Raw genomic sequence first — 21,314 nt, 5'->3', positions numbered from 1 at the left:
CGGGGCGACTGCAGCTAGGTATATACAAGGATATAGTCTATCGATTTGTTGATAAAAACCATTGATATAGGTGGTTTCCACGTCTGTATAGGCTTTGAAAGTCAGGTTCTGGTACGGCAAAATAGAAGCCGTAACGCATATCAGGAAATATAGATACGGGCAGCATTTGTCTCGTATCGCACTAGTAGAAAGTTTAGATTTAACGCTGCCGCAGTGAATGTGTTAAGACGATACCTTGTTGCGATGTTCACGGGCGAACTGGGTAAATGGTTGAGAGGGATAGAACTATGCGATAGCAACGTAAATAGATAGAGACAGGAAACATGCAACCTGCTCGAAAAAAATAACTTACCTAAGTGCCATACTAAATAAAGATGTATTAAAATTCACTTTTATGTTTCTTTAAAACTTATTTCTGATTAATTTTATTTTTCAAGAAATTAATAAGATATTATCTACATCCACATAAAAATAATGACGATGTACATGACTACGACATAAAATTCATAAAATGTTATTTTTAGAGGTAAATTCTGTTTTTTTATATATCGAGGAAAGATACTTGTTTCGTGTTTTTGTCTTCGGATTTAATGGAGGTAATATAGTCAACAAACACATATAAAAAAAATATATTCAAACAAGTATTCTTAAATTAAAATTAACGTAAAAAAAATGTTTTATTACCAGGATATCTGGCAATTGGAATAGAAAAGAATAGAATAGAATAGAATATTCTTTATTGTACACTAATAACAAACATAGAAGGACATAACAAACAAGTAGTCTTATCACTAAAAGCGATCTCTTCCAGACCTTTGGATGGAGTCGATCTGTAAAATAGATTACGGGTAGTAGTAGTATAGCGTACAAAAATAATTATTTTACTAGGTACGAGTATTTATACTAAAGTGATCAAATAAACAATACATACACATATATAAAGAAAGTAGTACAAGACAAAAATAGAAATATATAAGAAGGAGAAGCTGCATTACAGAGCCAGGGAAGAGCCTAATGATTCTTCACCATAGTCTTGAAAACAGCAAGAGACTGTGCGCGCCTGATAGTCACCGGCAGTGCATTCCACATACGAGTTGCCTGAACAACAAATTACTTGTCATAAAAACTTTTTTTACAAAAAAATTAAACCTACTTCCAAAAACACTAAAAAGCAAAAAAAATACTAATTTTAGGTGCATCGGCCTAGAAGTCGGTGTCTAATGGATGTTACTATAGTTAATTTTGCCACCGACTTCTAGGCCGATACACCTAAAATTAGTTTACACCATATAACTGAAAAGTATTTTACATACATATTCAGTTGTCGAGTTCCCTCGACCCTCTGGTCTCCATCATCAGGTCAGCTCCAAACCTTCACTGTTAAATAGTGCTTTCAGGCATACACCTGAGTGTCAAGTTTTTACCCCATGTATGCCTACAAATTTCGAAGGTTGCCCTCGATTTCTCAGGGTTTCCATCATCAGATCCTGACCTGATGACTATGGGACCAACTGGCAGCTATTCCGCGTCGAACAAAAAAAGAATCACGTAAATCGGTCTATAAACCTCGGAGTAATCGATGTACATACATAAAAAAAAAACACCGGCCGAATTGAGAAGCTCCTCCCTTTTTGGGAAGTCGGTTAAAAAGACGTTTTCTTTAAAAAAAATAGTTCCCAATAAAACGATAGATGGCATTGTATGTACCTACCTATTACTTGACTGAAAAACGCGATACAGCCTTTGCTAAAATGCAAAGCTTAAAAAAAAAAACATTGCACCGAGTCTTTTATTAAATGTGGGTTGGTTCAAGAAAGTCAGATTTCTGGACAAATTGTTTTGAAAATGTCTCCGGATATTCGGATAATACGCTGACTGTAATTTTTTCATCTTTTATTCCATTTTTATTATTTTCTATTTTCATTTATTGATGACGACAAGTACGTTTCGTTATACGACCTCAAAATTATATGACGATAACATGATAAAGAAATGACGCTCCGTTCCTTCCTCATTTAAGTGCTTTTCATGGATGTTTATCGGGATGTAGCTAATATACTGATGTAGTTTCGACGATTTGTTATACTTTTGAAAAATTGTGTAGGCGGGTCCATATGAGTGTAAATTGGTAAATGTATACACATTGTCTTTAGGGGCATTTCATAGGGGACACCAATTATGTGACTTTTATTTTGCTTTTGGACGAGTGTGCTACTTAAGCTAGCTGGCAGTACTGACATTAAAGCTAGTTAGCAACACCCCTATATAATAAAGTACTCTGTGGCAACCATAGACATAATATTAGTAAACAGGACTGCGCATATAAACCCAAAAAACGAGCCGAGTGAAACAGTTAGTACAGAGGCTGTCTGTCCCTTTCTAATAGGGTGACTATGAGATTAAGCTATGTGAGACAAATCCGAATTTGCTAAGATTATTAAACGCAGATTGGTATTGAAGTTTTAACTTACGCAGTTTGTGACCTTAAGATACTTTAATAAAGGCTTTTAATAATTAGCGGGAATTAGCAGTATAAAAGCAGGAAGATTCGAAGTGAAGACTGTTTTTTTTTGTATTTCTACTTCATATATAGACTGCTGAGCCATTTATGTCGCCTTTCTTCATTTTTTGGGAAGCTATAACAATAGAACAACAGTTTTAAAATCCATCACCCATATTTTCACTCATTACAAGAATTCATGGGCACCCTAGTTGTTTGGTTTACGAAAATGTTATTATTAGCTAACCTGTGGAACGATATATTGCAACCACCATAGGATTCACTTTTACAAGTATAAACGCAACACTTTTTCACCATTTATTATTATTAAATTGATTTATTTAATACAAAAAATATAAACAAAATTTTAAATGCTGATTACGCGCCAAGAATGTTCAGGGTTACCGCTAGAAAATAAAAAAAAGCAAAATAAAAATTTATGTTGTTTATGCTTTAATAATAAATACGAATAAATTAATGCGATTGTTATTAATTTGTTGACTTACAATTGTTAAAATAAGATACAAATTTTATGTGATTCAATTGTTTTTTGGGAAAACAAAACTTCCCAGCCAGCACAAACCTTTTGAGTAATTTTTGTTTAACAGCAGTCATATAAGCTAATTGCAGAAAAAAACTACCGTAAATAGCTGATATGGCGCTTACTCAGACGTTATTCAAGCAATTTGGGCACAAAATATACTGCTATTAGCTGTGTAATAGCAACGTAAAATATGAATAATTTTTGAATAATTGTACGACAAGCTGAATATCTTCTACATAAAAAGATTTTGTTCTTTAACACAAGTATTATAGGTCTTTTAGCCAGATGATGAGTGAATGATGAATGAACATATTTTAATTGACTGAGTCCTTCAAAGCTCAGATATTCAGATCATACACAGCGTTTAGCTTATTTCAGGTATATTTTAGCAAGAAGTTGATCAAATTAAATATTGACAAATCCGAACAGAGTTACCTATACATATTCGTAGTATAATATTTTACCTATCGTAAATTTTACCCTTATTTAGGCTTGATGAAAGAAATTGTAGGTACGCATGCAACTTTACCGTGTATATATATATATATTTCGTGTAAATTTTTCACGCGCTTCCTGATAAGCCGGGCTTTGAAGAAATAAACAACATTTCTTCTAGTTATGTTTTTTACGTGTAAAATATTTTTTTAGTTTATTTCAATGTAAGGGTTCAAAAATAACCATGTAAAACTTTTTAAAGAATATTACATTTATTTCGTTATTAAACTTGAGTATTTGAGTATAAAATTCCACATCATTATAATTAGGTTATGTTGTTCGATAATGGCGACGCACATTCTGATTAAAATCTGATTGCACAGTGGCTTACCGTCTAATGTATGCATAACAGACCATAAGTGTCCACTTATTAAGTTGTGCTCTGGTTGAAAGTGGACTGCATTAAAATTTTTTCGACAACTGTTCTATAATAACACACATGCGTGCTGTAAATCAAACAATTAGGATTCAGTTACATAGGTAATAATAAAAACCCACATTATAGGAAAGCTATATTATTTTTTCTTTTTAGTTCTTATCAAATGCAGATAATTATAGAAGATTCCGATGAATTGAAAACCTCATTCTTTTCGAAGTCGGTTAAAAAATATTACGATACGAAAAATTACATACTTAATTATAACTAATCATTGTAGTACAGAATTCATAAATAGTCCGATACAAATAAATAAGCATAGTAGGTACTATATACCTACTACAAACTTGCGATGCATTTTCATATAGTAACCCTACAAAACAATAAGCACTGTCAGCCGGTTAAATGCTGACTAACTTTCGAGAACAGCTCTTCTAGCTTAAAAATGTCTAAGTATTTCTCATGAATACGCAGCAAACTTCTGCATCAGAATCTGTTAATATTGCTTTAACTACAGTTAGCTGCACATGACGGTAATTTCGTACTCAAAGCGTCATAAAGTAGTTACAACAGCTATCTTTATTTCTGTTAAGTTACTATATGCTTCATAACAGAAACAACGCCTATTTTATACAGCAGCTGAATAACTGTCAAGGTGTAGTGTGTAATACAACTAAAAGAAAACAGAATACAGCTTATCCAGTATCATGCTTAATAATGGAATTTTATACCAATGTTATTCAAAAGATTACACGAACTCTTGAGTAGCAGGTCTTTTTATGATGATTATTCAGTTTGAAGAAATGAAATCCGCAAATTACTAAACTAATTCAGCTGATAGCATTATTATAGCAAGAAATAACTTTGATACATAATTTGGTAATACACTCAGCTTATATTCATATATAATAAAGCTTAACCCTGCATAGAGTTAAATTCTTCGCCAGTTATCTGACTTGGGTGCTGCCTGGGTTTTGATCACAACATTTTTTTATGCTGGCAAGGTGTTAGAAAGAGACAAACAGCCTCCGTTCGAACTATCCCTCTCGGCTCGGATTTGCCTCTGTGTATTATGCAACCAATTTAGTACCTTATTGCGTTAGAATAGAGTTCATTTTCGTAAATATATATTTTGAGCGTGCGCAATCTTGTTTAGTAATATTATATCTATGGTGGCAACACCATACAGATTTTTTTTTTTTTTAGTTTTTAATGGCATGGCGTTCTAGCCTTTGTGCCAAAACACCATACAGAATATCAATACCAGTGCTGCCAATTTCAAGTAAAATCCCCGATTTTCAGGAAAAGAGAATAAAGACCAAACTGAAAATGTTTTTGAATAAGGATCAAAGTGTTCAAAATAATTAAGGTTCAGAATAGATTTCAATAGAAAGTTTACTGTATAAGAATTAAAAAAAAAAAAAACAAGAAAATGAGAAATAAGCATCCGCCAGGAAAAAGAATATCAATCATTGAAACTGGCCGCAAATCCTGGGTGTATTCAAATGATTAATACTTTACATGAAAATATCCAATGAAACACAAGTATAAAACGGTGTTGTAATTTCATAACTATTATTTCGGGGCCTTATATGGGAAAGAACCTCAAAAAAGTCGGTAGTTTAGGGAAATTGACGACACGGACACGGAAAATATATTTGGCAACACTGAACACTGGCGGCGATTGCGGCGAATACTGATTATTATTGCCATCTGCCATAGATAATACACTATATTGCCATCTGCTGTGAAGTGCTGTATGGGAACTGTCTAGCTCATTGCTAAATTAACTTTCGTGATAAACATTTTATTGAAAACTTGTAAATAGTAAAACCTACAACCATGCTTGTCTCACGCCCGATTGTGTCCAGGTTATTCCAACAATCAGGTGAGCTATTTCACTCTTTAATGTCGGAATTCTTAACTTAAAAGTGGATCGATAACTCACGAAATAAGGCATATTAAAGACAGGTTACGATAGGTTCTTGTTTTAATTTAATCATCTAATATATATTTAGACTTTTGCTACAATGCCTTAGAAGAAACCAAGACTTTAAAAAGATGTATTCGTATCTGTGTAAAAAATTACATAACACTAGGTAACCTAACTTTGTCAAGCTTTTAGTTTGGGTGTATCAACAGTAGTACTAAAAATGATAAAGTTGAACATATGATGAAGTTATTTCTCCTATGAAATACTAAAAATTTCAATATACGGTGAAGCACCAATTTAGTATTATAACGCGACAATAACAATTACATAGGTAGCTCTGCTGACATCTAAAATCATACGTACAACATAAAATAGTTGCAACCCAACAGTGATACAGTTGGCGATCATCAATACTCCAATAATTATGAGGACAAAGAGCGTTTTTCATAAATAAATGCGTGTGTGTTGCTATACACAGTAATATTGTAGGCTGGTTCCTTCATCACATTAAATCTTGTTCTTCTTCTTATATCTTATAAATAAAAATGAAACCCGCTTTCCGTTGTCACGACATAACATGAAAACGGCTTGACCGATTTGGCTGAAAATTAGAGGGGAGGTAACTTAGACCCGGGAGAAGGTTTTAGGATAGTTTTTGTTACCATCCGGCTACAGGACGCAAGTGAATCCGCGGGCGAAAGCTAATAACTTATATTTTTCCACTTTCTAGACTGTAGCACCTAAAGTTACTAATGTTACCTAAAGTTATTTTATTTTTAGCTTTTCTGTGTCAATACCATATTTATTTATTTATTGGTTTGTATACAATTGTTACACATACATTTACATTAGGTATACAAGCACAGATGTTAATATACAGCCTTTGTGTACAATATTACTTAATTATTAGTGGAAAGGTCTCATCAATACGAATATCATAAGTCCAAATACAAGGTAGTTAATACACACTGTTGCAGCGTTCCCTTCACTGTCTTTTGTCTCCATCATCATGTCGGTTTTAAACCTGCACTGAATTATAATGTTATTAAACATACACCTGATTGTTCAGCTTTTCCCAATGCATGCCTATAACTTTCGGAAGTTGCCCTTCTGAGGGTTTCCATTATCACCCTTTTCAAATTTTGGCTAAATGAGAACCTTTTCCTTTTGAAAGGAGGTTGGTTAAGGAATGGTTTTCAAACAAATATTTAGTACCTATGTATTTGTTATTAATATAGTATGTAATGATGATGTTTGTTTACAGTGCGCCGCTACCACAACGAGCACTTCAAGGCGCCCACGATGGACGAGCTGCCGGTGCCGCGCGGCTCGTGGCAGACGCAGCACGACGCCAACCAGCGCCGCTACAACCTCGCGCTCCTCTTCGGCGTCGCCTTCACGGCCGGCACATTGGTTATTGTGAGTACCCATCCCTCAGAGTTGTCATGTCTCTCTATTGCTAATGCCTGCAACTATCTGTGTATATATTGAGACACTAATAGAACATGCATGTATATTTTAATTTTGAATTGTATCAGAATTCTGGCAAGTAATTAACTAATTTATTGATTTGATCATAACAATGTCAGTTACAGTTACCAAACAAAAAGTTAGTAATAATAACAAAAATCAATAATAGTAGCAAAAATAAGTAATAGTAACAAAAATCCACCCAGAGTCAGATAGGAGGTATTGCTTGCTTGCAGTCGTAATGTATACTTTTGAAGTTGTTTTTTGTTGGTTAATATTACTGAAACTTCTATGTTTGTCAAAAACTATGCTGAACATAGCTTACATAGCACGCAAACAAACATACAGGTCAAAGTGAGATTCCCTTGTTGATTAAAAAGTCTTATCACAATTGTTATCTTCAATTGTATAGCAAACCAAATGGACTAAAGTAGTAAAGCTAGCTGCTGAATGTCACAAGTAACATATAAGTAATTACTATATTAGAACGGATAGGCACACAGCAAACACTTTAAGGGTTTAGTCATTTTTGTTGTGTGCTCCGTTCAGTCTGATCATATTCATTAAATGTTAAGTTGCTAAGTACCCGACAGCTGTACAGTGAATAATATTTGTTTTTGTTTCCCAGGCCAAGGCTTCTGGACTGGTGTACCTGAACTACTCGCCTCCCAAGTCCCTGGATTAAGTTATTGTTGCTGTGAATGGAACAGATCAATTGTGTTCAGTTTTTGTAAAAATAATCATGGAATACAGTATAACTGATATTTACAAAAACTAACATGACATTGACAAGTGATAGTTAAAAATAATCAATATTATAGTTCCATTTGTTGTTTTATTTCTATTCCTAGTGCAAGATGTTATACAGTGTTTTTGTACAGACTCAAAACGTTAGTTAAAAGCTAGCAGTTCCTACTCGATTATTTAGTACTCTGGAATGTTCAAGTTGTGTCCACGTTGATGATAGATAACAGTGACATTCAAATTACAAGTTGCTCTTTATAACCAATACAACGTGTCCGTACACTAGCCGTTTGCTAGAGGAATAAAATATAGCCTACTAGCTTCTGCCAGCGGTTTCACCCGCATCCCGTGGGAACTACTTCCCGTACCGGGATAAAAAGTAGCCAATGGGCACGTTAAACTGTAGGTCCCGGCTGTCATTGAACATCATTGGCAGTCGTTACGGGTAGTTAGAAGCCAGTAAGTCTGACACCAGTCTAACCAAGGGGTATCGGGTTGCCCGGGTAACTGGATTGAGAAGGTCAGATAGGCAGTCGCTTCTTGTAAAGCACTGGTACTCAGCTGAATCCGGTTAGACTGGAAGCCGACCCCAACATGATTGGGAAAAAAGGCTCGGAGAATGATAGATATGTGAAAGTTTATTTTATTTTGTCTATACCTAACCTACCTATACACAATAGGTATGTAATAATTTTCTCGTCGGTCCCGAAAGGCTAATACAGGCTAGATATTCTCATGGGTCAATAAAATATCAAACTACCTATTCATCATAGTAAAAAATAATGAACATTGATTTTTTTTCGAAATAACCGCAACTTCCCTTATACATTAATAAAAAAAAAAGTTTACAACACCATTTTCGGTGTAATTTTAATACAATATTGTACGAATCGGGTCAAATGGCGTGGTGAATTTTCTGAGCGGCATTGGATAGCATGTGTCCATTTCGACCGCGCGGCCACCTCATAATTTTTGATGAAACTTTGCCAGGAATTAGTAGTAATTTGTTACTTTTCACTCCTCTTTTCCTGAATTTGTTACAAAAAAAACCAAGCCGCTATGACAAAGAACAGTTGGCCGCTAGAACCGCCACTTGCCGTAGTCATCGCCCGTGATTACTCAGAAACTATACAATGCAGATAGACGAATGATACATCAAAAGAAAGGTCTTAATTTGTTAAATTTGTTACAAAAATAAAAAAGGTCAAAACGTAGATATACAAAAAGTTATGCAATGTTAAGTTTTCAGGTTATGAGTAGGTAAGTATATCACCGTAGGCACCAAATTAATAGAGGCTAATGTGTATAGAAAATTAGTCTTTAATTTGTTACAGCGAAAAAGACAAAAATACTAGAAAGCAGGTTCAATAATATGTTAGAGTCGATTTTAGTTGGCCGCGCGGACGGCAATATGCCTAAAATACAATTTCGTTTTTCTCGTTATTAAAAGTAGGTTTTAGCTTAATTAAAGTACTAGTCGATGGGTAACGTAACCTAGTTTGAATAAATATTGCGAATTTAACTGCAGCATTCGTATTTTAGGAGATATTTACAAAAACACAGTGGTATGAAACTGTATGAGAGTAGGGTGTCCATGCATTTTCACATATTCGAAATTTTCGTTATTCACGTCTTATTTTTTTAGGGAGAGTGCATACTTTATAAAAATCAAAGTCACAAATAGATTAAAATTTCTTAATTTACAATCAACACAAAGGCAAACAAATCAAGTAATAAAAGACAACCAGATAAATATAAAATCTTCATAAACTAACATAATATTTATAAATTAACTGACACGAAAATATGTGACACAGAATGTAGACATATTTTCTTAGAGGACATGTAGACATATTTTCTTTAAAATTGAAATAAGTAATTTCAATTTTAAAAGAATTGTCGTCGTAACAAAAATATTTATTGTTATTTAAAAAATGACATTTATAGTGGCCTATTTTTGTGCCTGGTATAAATTCTATAGTACCAACTAAGAAATAATAATTATCCTTAATGCTAAGAGTAATCGGCAATTCAGTGAGTAAAACTGAGTCTGCAGCTCCGTTTAAATCAAATGTTATGATCTCGCCTAGCTTAAGTTCACCTTTCAACTCTGTGTCACATTTTTGACACATTGTGTTAACACAAAGGCAAACAATTGATTTGTTTGCCTTTGTGTTGATTGTAAATAAAGAAATTTTAATCTATTTGTGACTTTGATTTTTATAAAGTATGCACTCTCCCTAAAAAAATAAGACGTGAATAACGAAAATTTCGAATATGTGAAAATGCATGGACACCCTACTCTCATACAGTTTCATACCACTGTGTTTTTGTAAATATCTCCTAAAATACGAATGCTGCAGTTAAATTCGCAATATTTATTCAAACTAGGTTACGTTACCCATCGACTAGTACTTTAATTAAGCTAAAACCTACTTTTAATAACGAGAAAAACGAAATTGTATTTTAGGCATATTGCCGTCCGCGCGGCCAACTAAAATCGACTCTAACATATTATTGAACCTGCTTTCTAGTATTTTTTTGTCTTTTTTCGCTGTAACAAATTAAAGACTAATTTTCTATACACATTAGCCTCTATTAGTTCGGCCGTTCAGAGAATGCGTTCCTGACACCTATCAGTTAGTCACGACTAGTGATGGGCACAACATAACACTGAGTTCGTTACCGTTCCCCCAAAATAAACCGCCGCATTATTTTAAGATTATTTTCGTTTTAAATTGGCGGAATCATTTAAAATTTATATTTTAGTTATTTAAGTGGAAACCAAAAAAAGGTAATATTCATATAATAAAATCGTTTTATTTATTCTTTGTTACAAAGTTACAATCTGTATTTCTATGCAATAAAGTAAGTACATTGAATTGAATGTGCGTACAGAATGTTAATCAGACTCCGATTCGCTTGAGGAGGTGGTGTCTTCATCATCATCTTCGCCTACGTGTATATTACGTGTATATTAGGTATTATCAATAACAGAATCAATCCTGATATCTCGGTCAAAATCTTCCAAAATCAGGTTTTTAGAGCTCTACCTCACTGGGACGCCATGGCGACGTCGCCAGCGGCACAGGTCTGGCTACTTCTGGCATCCAAATGTCGCCAAGTCGAGTGGCCATGGCGTCTCGACAGTCAATTGTTTACGTCGTCGCTCAAGAAATTGCAAGCTGACTGGCGACCACATTGGCGACTGTGTGAGGGAGGTGCGATTTACCGTGTACATTATAGTGGCTACTGTGGCCACGTCGCCAAGTTGCCACGGTAGCCAGAAGCCACATAGGGAACTGTAGCTCGTGGCCACGCCTCCAATTTGGCGACGTTACCAAACCGTCGCCAAGTGAGTTAGGTTCCATACATTTCAATATTAACTGCTTGGATACGTAGCCGGCGACGACGCCATTGGCGTCCTAATGAGGCAGGGCACTTTGTCTTAGCGCACGAAACGACAACAAATGACTATTTAGCGTCACAAAATGACGGCCCATGATGCCATTTGGGGTTACCATTTTCAACCTAAATATAAAAATGCTACTTTCTTTCGCGCGTTCAGTTTGATCATAGTTTTATTTTTATATTTCATAAAAGTTATCCTATAGTCCATTATTTTCAAATTCTTAAAAAGAAAAACAAAACGTATTATTTTATATTATAAGTATAACTGTATAAGAACCATCAACCAGAACAGATTATTATATATTAGATACTTGCCTGTTATTTTTAGCACAGCACTACAAATATAAAGCGCTGACATAACCTTGTAATAGCGCAGTATAGATTTAGAAAAATATTGTTTACCAAGTTATTTGACACTCAATTTGGCACAAAATTACAACATTCATTGATTATTATTGATATAATAATGTTGTTTTAATGCTCAACAATTGTTAAAACGATAAACAACCAGCAAAAATATTTTTATCGTACTGCAACGCCATTACAAAGTTACGTCGTCAGTTCAATCGCGATGTGTCAGAAACGCATTCTCTGAGCGGCCGAACTATAATTTGGTGCCTACGGTGATATACTTACCTACTCATAACCTGAAAACTTAACATTGCATAACTTTTTGTATATCTACGTTTTGACCTTTTTTATTTTTGTAACAAATTTAACAAATTAAGACCTTTCTTTTGATGTATCATTCGTCTATCTGCATTGTATAGTTTCTGAGTAATCACGGGCGATGACTACGGCAAGTGGCGGTTCTAGCGGCCAACTGTTCTTTGTCATAGCGGCTTGGTTTTTTTTGTAACAAATTCAGGAAAAGAGGAGTGAAAAGTAACAAATTACTACTAATTCCTGGCAAAGTTTCATCAAAAATTATGAGGTGGCCGCGCGGTCGAAATGGACACGCTCCTGGTCGTAAACTGGAGTATGTGACGCTCGTGATGCTTAACGAACGCTGTCGCGCTTCAAGAGTGTGTGAGTTGAGACAACTTCACGATCACTTCAAGCTAGTGTAAGTATCTACCTATATACATATACCTTATTATAGCAAGCTAACCAAAATTATCATAATTATTGCTCTGTAGGTACTGTACTGATACCCGTGTTTATAACGACGTGACGGCATAAAAAGTCGAGAATTTTCAACAGCAGAATAACGTTAGCAAATATAAAATATTTTATTATGCATTTATAATACTTAGGTATACAATTGCCTATAGATACAAGAACAAACGTGAGGAATATCCTCATTGGCATTATCGCGCACGGGCGAAAATTGTCTGCAGCCAAATACAATGTAAACAAACAGGGTCGCAATAAATAGGGCTAAGTACTGGGGTAGTGTGTCGTGCGGCTCAGTGCTCGCGCGCGATGTCGGAGAAGGCGTCGAGGATGTGCTGCGTGGTGAGCGGCAGCGCCAGGCCGGCGGCGGGGTAGCAGGCGGCGATGCGCGCCTGCAGCGCCACGTGCTGCGCGATGAACTCCTCCTGCATGGCGCGCCACACCACCTGCAGCAGCCCGCCCTCCTCGCTCAGGTGCTTCTCCACGGTGCGGTACAGCCGGTGCAGCGACTTGCGCACTGCAACACGCGGCCCGTGAGTGCGCCGCGCCGGGTCGGGGGCCGGGCCGGCCGGCGTGACGCACGTCGTGGCACTTACCCTCGTGCGCGGGGTACATGGCGAGCACGCGCCGCAGCTCGTGCTTGCTGAAGGCGGCGCGGTAGCACACCTCGTCCTCGCGGACGCCCTGCGCCACCGCCTCCGACACGCCCTGCCACACACACACACACTACCAGCTCGAGCTCCACTCTCACAACGCTCTTTGAAAGGTCCTTTTGCCTTCTAAAGCTGAAATTGTCAGAAATCTAATTCGATGAAATCAAGTTCCGAACGATGTCATTCAATACATAGGTAGGTCTCATTCAATATATAGGAAGAGAACACTAACACACAGCAATGTTTTGAAATTATGATTGAAGTTTGTTTCTTCCAATTTCACTACCAGGCTTGAATTTCACTACTAGATGCAAAGTTTATTTTTGTAATATTCAAACTTCCCAAATGGATCTTCTTTGCCACTAAGTGTCGCCACCTCTTGGGCTACTTTAATCTTTAGGTAATTACAACGTGTACCTAACGTTAAATTCGCAAAACCTAACTGGTTGACGAAAACAATTAGCAGAATCTATAAAACCACTTTGTAATATAGGTTTTCGAAAAATCATTTTGTCTGCAATAAAAAATGCAATGCGATTGTAGAGCAGACTACCTAACAGATATACCATAATGGCAAACCAATGGAATTTTATTGGAATCCGATTGGTCTTATATTAGTAGTAAAACTGCAGATTGCAAATTAGCATAATCAAGCCCCTGGAGAGGGAAATCAAAAAGGTTTTTATGAGTTCTTAAGCTCACAAAGCCATAATTTTAAGATAGTACATAGGTTACTTTTATCTGGTTGCGGTAAGGGTGCGTCTACACGGTGCATGTAGCTGGAGCAAGTTAACATGCGCAAGTGACAAGAGCACGCGGGTGGGTATTTTGCTTTGGTACATGAGCGAGTCGCTGAGCCCTCAACATGCGAAAGCTAGTTGCACCGTGGAGACGACCCCTAAGTATCAGCATGTGAAACAGGTGGCGCACACTGACCTCGAAGAACTGCGTGAGTTTCTCTAGCGGGCGACCGAAGTACTGCGTGACGTACGCCCGCAGCGCGTCCGAGTAGCGCGAGCGGCACTCGCGCCGCAGCGCCTCCAGCGCCGGCACGCGCAGCGCCGACAGCACCGCGTGCAGCCGGTGGTAGTTCTCTGTAACACGCAGTGTGTGTGTCTGTGTGTGCGTGTGTGTGTGTGTGTGTGGCGGCACGCGCAGCGCCGACAGCACCGCGTGCAGCCGGTGGTAGTTCTCTGTAACACGCAGTGTGTGTGTCTGTGTGTGCGTGTGTGTGTGTGTGTGGTGGCGGCTGGCAGCAATGGTGCAGGTGTGTGTGTGTGTGTGTGTGTGTGTGTGGTGTGCAGTGGTGTGTGTGTGTGTGTGGCGGCACTCACCCATGTGCAGGCGGGGTGCGCAGGTGTGTGTGTGTGTGTGTGGCGGCACTCACCCATGTGCAGCACAGCTCGCGGGGTGCGCAGGTGTGTGTGTGTGTGTGACGGCACTCACCCATGTGCAGCAACGCGCATGTGTGTGTGTGGTGGTGTGGTGTGTGTGTGTGTGTGTGCAACAGGGCTGGTGTGTGTGTGTGTGTGTGTGTGCGGCACTCACCCATGTGCAGCACGGCTCGCGGGTGCGCGGGTGTGTGTGTGTGTGTGTGGCACTCACCCATGTGCAGCACGGCGCAGGTGTGTGTGTGTGTGTGGCGACACTGTGCAACACTCGCAGGGTGCGCGGTGTGTGTGTGTGACTCACCCATGTGCAGCAGCTCGCGGGGTGCGCAGGTGTGTGTGTGTGTGTGTGTGCACAGGGCTGCGCTGCGTGTGTGTGTGTGTGTGTGGCGGCACTCACCCATGTGCAGCACGGCTCGCGGGGTGCGCGGGTGTGTGTGTGTGTGTGTGGCGGCACTCACCCATGTGCAGCACGGCTCGCGGGGTGCGCGGGTGCTCGGCGTGCTGCACTGCCTGCAGCATGGCGCTGGCCAGCGACACGTACCAGCGGTCCAGGTCGGCGCGCCGCCCGCTCGACACGAAGATGCGCTCGCACGCGCCGCTCAGCTCCTCCAGCTCCTGCAGGAAGCTCAGCAGGCCGCACTTGGGCTTCTTAGCGGCCTGAGGAGCACACCGGCGCGGTCAGTACTGCGTCCGCCGTGCGGAGCCTCCCCCGGAGCGTGGGTCGGACCTGCTTGACGGCGTCCGGCAGTGCGGCGAGTCGGTCGGCCACGCAGCGGTCGGCGCCGCGCTTGGCCGCCACGGCCACGCCCGCCAGCGCCGCCCGCGCCCAGCGCGCCTCGCCCCCCGCGCCGCCCCCCGCGCCGCCCTCCGCCGCGCCCAGCACGCGCCGCCCCACGCACGCCAGCGCCCGCATCGCGCCGCTGCGGACACACGCGCTACAGAGCCCGCGCCGGGGCGCAGGCGCCGCTCGCTCGCACACTCACTAGGGGTCGTGCCGCTCCACGTGCGCCACCAGCGCCACCAGCTCGCTCTCCAGCGCGGGGAACAGCTCGCACATGAAGCGCCGCGTCTCCGCGCCCGCGCGCCGCGCCTCCCCGCGCTCCGCCTCCGCCTCGCCCGCCTCGCCCTGCACACCGCACGGAGTCAGCAGCCGCGACCCATCTAGCGAGACGCTAATGGATGCGAGCGAATGATATTACCTTGACGTCTATGTCCAAGAAGAAGAATTGCGTACAAAAATCTTGTTCCGCGTTGCACATGCTCTCCACCAGACTCAGCACCTGCGGACAGAGGCGCCGGTGAAGGCGGGCGGTGGCGGGCGGTGCGGGCGAGCACAGCTCGGCGGCTACTCACGGCGTCGAGCGGCTCGTCCGCGCGGTCGGGCGGCGCCTGCGCCAGCGCGGCGCGGGCGGCGTCGCAGGCGGCGCGCAGCTCGCGCTCGTGGCGCCGCGCCCACGTGCCGGTGTACACGCGCGCCAGGCCCTCGAACGCCTTGTCGTCCATGTCCTTGAGCCAGCGCATGAAGGGCGCGTAGGGCAGCAGCTCGGCGTGGTGGCGGGACGCGCGCGCCTCGCCCGCCTCGTTGCCGAGGTGGATGAGCGCGTTGTTCAGGTGCCGCGCCAGCGCCGCCGCCAGCTGCACACACCGAACGTGACTTCCTCGTTACATTGCTATACGAGGTTTGCTTCCATTATAGATGGGCATCGCAAGCGATTTGGTAAACGACACTCCCATAGTTCCCGGATGACAAGCAACGGGCTACGGGCGCCAGGTTACCTGGTCCTTGGCGCGTGCTAGGCGGCGCAGGCGCTCGCGCACGGCGGCCAGGCGGCGCAGCGCGGCGGGCGCGGCGGCCTCGGCCCGCAGCGCCGCCCGCAGCGCCTCGGCCGCCGCCAGCGCGCGCGCGCCCTCGGCGCCGCCAGCGACACCTCGGCCAGCGCGTCCAGCTCGCGCAGCGCGCCGCGTCCAGCCACGCGAACAGCGCCGCCAGTTCGGCCAGCAGGCGGCGCGCGTTGGTGTCGGCGCGCGCGGCGTCGGAGCGCGCGGCGGCGCGGCGGCGCAGCCAGCGCGTCGTAGCGCCGCAGCCGCGCCGCCAGCGCCGCGCCCGCGCCCAGCCCGTCGCCCAGGCGCTCGGCCAGCGCGGCCCCGGCGCCGCCGCTCTCGGTGGCGGCGGCCAGCATGCCGGCCACGTTGAGCGCGTCGAGGCGCGCCAGGCGGCTGCCGAGGCGCCGCACGCGCCGCTCGGCGTCGGCGTCGCTCGGCTCCGCGTCCTCCAGCAGCGCGCCCAGAGCCGCATCCGATGGTGTTGCGTCATCGTCCGCCTAAAACATCAGAAGCTATTTTGTACACTCCTGTCTTGAAAAAATTACTTCCTGTACTTTGTTAGAAAGTAAGTACCTATACCAGGCCTCTGTCACTCGACGTACTTGTTCGCGCGCGTTCCAATATTATTATTTTTATTTCGTGGCATGTTATGCTGTTGGTTATTATTAGGTTTTTTAAGCTACCTAACAAAGTGATGGATTATTTTGAGTTGTGTTGGTTTATATGCGACTATTGTAAGATTTAGAAACATTTTATATGTATGAACTTATCTAGTAATTCTATTTTTTGACGAGTGATAACATCTTTAAAATCGTTTTAGTCGGTTGACATGTTCAAAAACTTGTGTCACACCAAAACCTCACGAGCGCGATCGCAGGTATAACGAGAGAGAGACGGACCGATCTCCCGTCTCATCTCGGGCGCTGCCAGTCATTCCGTGAAACTTGTCACGCGGAATCCTCACGAGCGGAGGCTGGCATAGCGTTCGAGTGAGTGGACCGATCTTCCGTCTCTCTCACTCTAGCGGCATACAAACGAATGGAGATTTTCTCGTGCGGATAAATGTATAAAAGTATGTTTGTATGAATGTATGTATGAAGAAAAATGTATATCATCCTAACTAATATTATAAATGTGAAAGTAACTCTGTCTGTCTGTCTTTTCTTCACGCCTAAACTACTGAACCGATTTGTGTGAAATTTGGTACAGACATAGTTTGGAACTTGAGAAAGGACATAGGATAGTTTTTATTTTAAAAAAATATATAAAAATAAAAAATAAAATTTATTCCGGACATATAGCGCCATCTATTGGTCAAACCAAAAATATGCCGGAAGTCACTATTCCATGCGAACGAAGTCGCGGGCAAAAGCTAGTAGTCGAATAAGTAAACATTTTACACCCGAAATTTATCATCAAAAAGTGTGAATAAAACGATAGACGTAATTTAAAATTTGAAAAAATTGTTATCTTCATTAATTCCTTACTTCCCAAAAACTTATATCACCAATAAGACGTTATCACGTAAACATCTCGATCGTAAACCTACTTTAAAAACAACCAATTTTTTTTTTCAATAAATTAATACTTATCTACTTTATGATTTTAACAACAGAGATCATTAGGTACTTATTTTACTTTAGATACCTACTTAGTTATATGAACTGTATTGTAGCTCAAAACACATCTCGAGTGTAAGTAGGTATAGTTCAGGGGCCCGATTCTCCTAATTTTACTTAAGCGACCTTCGATTGACGTTCGACTCGATTCGACTAAGACCCAATCCCGACTCGATTACGATTGAAGCGTATGTGGCATTCCGCTATTTTTTCTTTAAAATAAACGTTTTTATCCTTTTCTGTCATTCAATAATGAATCATTTTGTCTGCAAATGATTTACGATTGCAAAATGATTGTAAGTACAGCAAACTACCGTATAGACCAAAATCATCAAAATAGCAGATCAATCGCACACCAATCAAATGTCAATCGAATACGATTGGTCTTTTATTAGTAGCAGAGTGCCCGATATGGTTAAAACTGCTATTACGATCATATTGCGATTCGCTTTCTATTCGATTTTGACATTATTAACTTAGGAGAATCGGGGCCCTGGTCCAACTTAATGACGACTCGTTACGCGTGTCGCTACGCAGAAACCAATTTTAGGTATGTATCAACACTCGACAGAGTTGTACCATATGGGGTATGGCACTTGTGCTCGAAAAATAGTTGGAAACCGCCTTTGATTTTGACGAAAGCTTTACTTAAGTACTTACCTATGCTTACGTATTAGGTAATATTTAGTAATATGTATCCATACTCCATTTTAGTAGGCAATACAATAGTTAACTAAAGAAAAATTTCTTGATATTACTTTTTATTTCAAAACTCAGTTTTAAAAAAGGCTATCTTAAAATAAGCGTATCTTTGTTTTCCTACTTAAATATTAAATTGTAAGAAGCAACCCTAAGCACGGCCACGTCACGGTTGCGGTTACTGAACTGTGCGCTATCGCATTGGAATAACAATCAAGCGCTCGAGCTTTTAAGGTTCATTTTATAACGCAGCTAGGAATTTGTAGGTAGTTGGGGAACTTGTAGGTGCTTTTAACAGTAGGTATGGACATTTTTGTATGGAGTGATTTATCTGTTACGTAGTAACTATTATATAATCTGTGCCTATACTATAAATAATTGCTGTCTACAGTGTTCAACATAATTTCATCCCTCATGAATTTAACCATTTAACTATGTAACTGTTCTATACCCTATTCAATGAGCTGTGAGCCAAAAGATAAACAAAGAAAACTATGTTTCTCAAACTTTTAAAGATGGCAGGTATAACCCAGCAGATGACTGTTTGCAATATCTATGGTCTACAATTTAATAGTATTAAAATGTGTTCCATGTTTGAGAATCAAGTATTTATAATTAATTTAAATTAAGAAAATAATTATGTTATTTGATTTCAAATAAGTCTGAAGGATTACAAAAGTTCTACAGAGATAGTTCTAAAATTTCATTTTAAATGTTGTCAGTGTATAAACAAATATGTTCACTACTTCATATAAACATGTAATGAGCCCTTTTTTATGGTTTGTCTACCTTTTGGCTTTGGGCTCATTGAATAGGGTACAGCTGTTTTCCCACAGTTTCAATTGATTTGCAGCCCTTGACATCTACTGTTCCCAAATAAAATACAGCCTATCTTACTCGGAAATAATGTAGTATAGTAGTAGTAGAAGGAAATAATGTAAAGAGTAACCTGAACTACATTTATGTTTGCACATTGTTTAGATTGAATTGCTAATGTACCAAGAGAACAGTCACTTACTTTCCAAAAGATTTATTATACATGAAAGTTATTTACAGTGAAAACTGTAATTGCACTTATTTAATTTAAAGTTCTATTACTGTTTATAGGAATAGGAAATAGCGCACATTGTCAATATTTTAAGATACTTGTAATACTTGTTCACTGTTACTTAATACTAACTCCGCCCCTAAGACGACCCACTGACCCTTTAAGACGCTTAAGTTAGAGCAATATCATTATGTTTCTACTCTCAGCTGTGCATTAGAGTCCATATTGTTTTCTATTTATAATAATGAAATAAAAGAATGACAATAGAAGCTCTGTGCGGCGGTGTAAGGGGGCGTAGTTTGCTCACCACGTCAACACACGATTGCTCCTTACTGATCTCCCAATCCCGCTGCAGCGCTGTCTCCTCGAACTTCATGTCGGATACCAGCCAGACGCGTCTGACCAAATTCTACACACAATTAATTGCCTATGTGACGTTAATGTAACTAATAAAATATTTATTAAATGCAATCTCATCAAGTGTTTGTATTTGGGAAAATACAAAACATTGGGAAAAATTGCTTTTATTGAATACTTGTACGTCGAAATGAAACAAACCAAATATATGATTTATACTTTGAATTTTTAGAAACATACAAACAAACAGAAACGAGAAAATAGATGGCTCACTCAACCAAACCGTCCGAGGAAGTTAATTTTGTTGTATTATTGTATTAATCAGCCGTGAGCCGTGCTCGTCCTACTTTGAGATCGATCAGGCACTGCACTGTCAATGTCAGTAAAGTGTCAACTGTCATACTTGAAAACTTGATTACCAAGAACATAAACTATTTAAATGAAGTATGGAGAGAGTAGTTAGGATCATGAAAGCGTGAGCAAAAAATAATGACAGTTGTCAGCAACCGTGACTCATTATAGTAAGTTCAACTCAGTCTTGCGCGCGGCCTTATGTGTGGGTAACCCTTGTGTGCGTGACTTTGTGACTTTGTGTGCGTGACAAGAGGTACAGTCGTCACTGTCACACGAATGAAAGTTGTATATTTACAAGCCGACGCACACATAGGGCCGCGCGCAAATCTGAGTTGAACTATCTATACGACGCGACGCGTGCCAAATAGGTAACTCCAAATAAGAATACTGAATAATTGCCATCAACATAAAATAGAATAGAAGAGTACCGAATTCACCTTTTCCTAGTCGATGCTTAGATGGCGCTGCTCTTGATAAATTTCAGACCGGAACGTCATATCTTATCAACGTCTTATAATTTTGATGTCGTATAACAAAATGTGCATATATGCTCCGAGCCTTTTTCCCAACCTTGTTGGGGTCGGCTTCCAGTCTAACCCGATTCAGCTGAGTACCAGTGCTTTAGAAGAAGCGACTGCCCATCTGACCTCCTCAACCCAGTTACCCGGGCAACTCGATACCCCTTAGTTAGACTGGCGTCAGACTTACTGGCTTCTGACTACCCGTAACGACTGCCAAAGATGTTCATGCCATTTTTGACAGCCGGGACATACAGTTTAA

General features: G+C 40.6%; 2 protein-coding genes and 1 long non-coding RNA gene across 3 annotated transcripts; 2 read left to right on the top strand and 1 right to left on the bottom strand.

The window, feature by feature from the left end:
• The first annotated feature begins 5,652 nt into the window (after positions 1-5,652).
• On the top strand, positions 5,653-8,144 carry LOC110382597 (uncharacterized). The gene is made up of 3 exons (XM_021343241.3): positions 5,653-5,803; positions 7,113-7,267; positions 7,947-8,144. Exons 1-3 carry the CDS (start codon positions 5,758-5,760, stop codon positions 8,001-8,003), a joined length of 258 nt encoding a protein of 85 aa, XP_021198916.1. The 5' UTR covers positions 5,653-5,757; the 3' UTR covers positions 8,004-8,144.
• Positions 8,145-9,799: 1,655 nt separating this feature from the next.
• Positions 9,800-10,648, top strand: LOC135117065 (uncharacterized). Its single transcript, XR_010276622.1, has 2 exons — positions 9,800-10,209; positions 10,254-10,648. It is a non-coding gene; the product is annotated as an uncharacterized LOC135117065 (long non-coding RNA).
• A 2,033-nt stretch (positions 10,649-12,681) lies between these two features.
• Sec3 (Secretory 3) lies at positions 12,682-20,598 on the bottom strand. The gene is given in 14 exon segments (XM_064035438.1): positions 12,682-13,106; positions 13,186-13,297; positions 14,179-14,336; positions 15,092-15,290; positions 15,361-15,553; positions 15,617-15,759; positions 15,833-15,913; positions 15,987-16,268; positions 16,410-16,549; positions 16,552-16,596; positions 16,599-16,687; positions 16,689-16,954; positions 20,131-20,232; positions 20,454-20,598. Coding segments are annotated over 13 exon segments (2,001 nt in total). The 5' UTR covers positions 20,200-20,232; positions 20,454-20,598; the 3' UTR covers positions 12,682-12,882.
• Positions 20,599-21,314: the final 716 nt, after the last annotated feature.

This window comes from Helicoverpa armigera, chromosome 7, assembly GCF_030705265.1.
Source record: "Helicoverpa armigera isolate CAAS_96S chromosome 7, ASM3070526v1, whole genome shotgun sequence".
Classification (NCBI taxonomy): domain Eukaryota; kingdom Metazoa; phylum Arthropoda; class Insecta; order Lepidoptera; family Noctuidae; genus Helicoverpa; species Helicoverpa armigera.
Note: the sequence above shows the minus strand (reverse complement) of the source record. Positions and strands in the feature narration are given on the sequence as shown.

Coding starts and splice junctions, on each gene's coding strand:
- LOC110382597 (XM_021343241.3), top strand. CDS start 5,758: ATGCTTGTCTCACGCCCGATTGTGTCCAGGTTATTCCAACAATCAG. Junction 5,804..7,112: donor CAGGTTATTCCAACAATCAG/GTGAGCTATTTC, acceptor GTTTGTTTACAG/TGCGCCGCTACCACAACGAG. Junction 7,268..7,946: donor CGGCCGGCACATTGGTTATT/GTGAGTACCCAT, acceptor TTTGTTTCCCAG/GCCAAGGCTTCTGGACTGGT.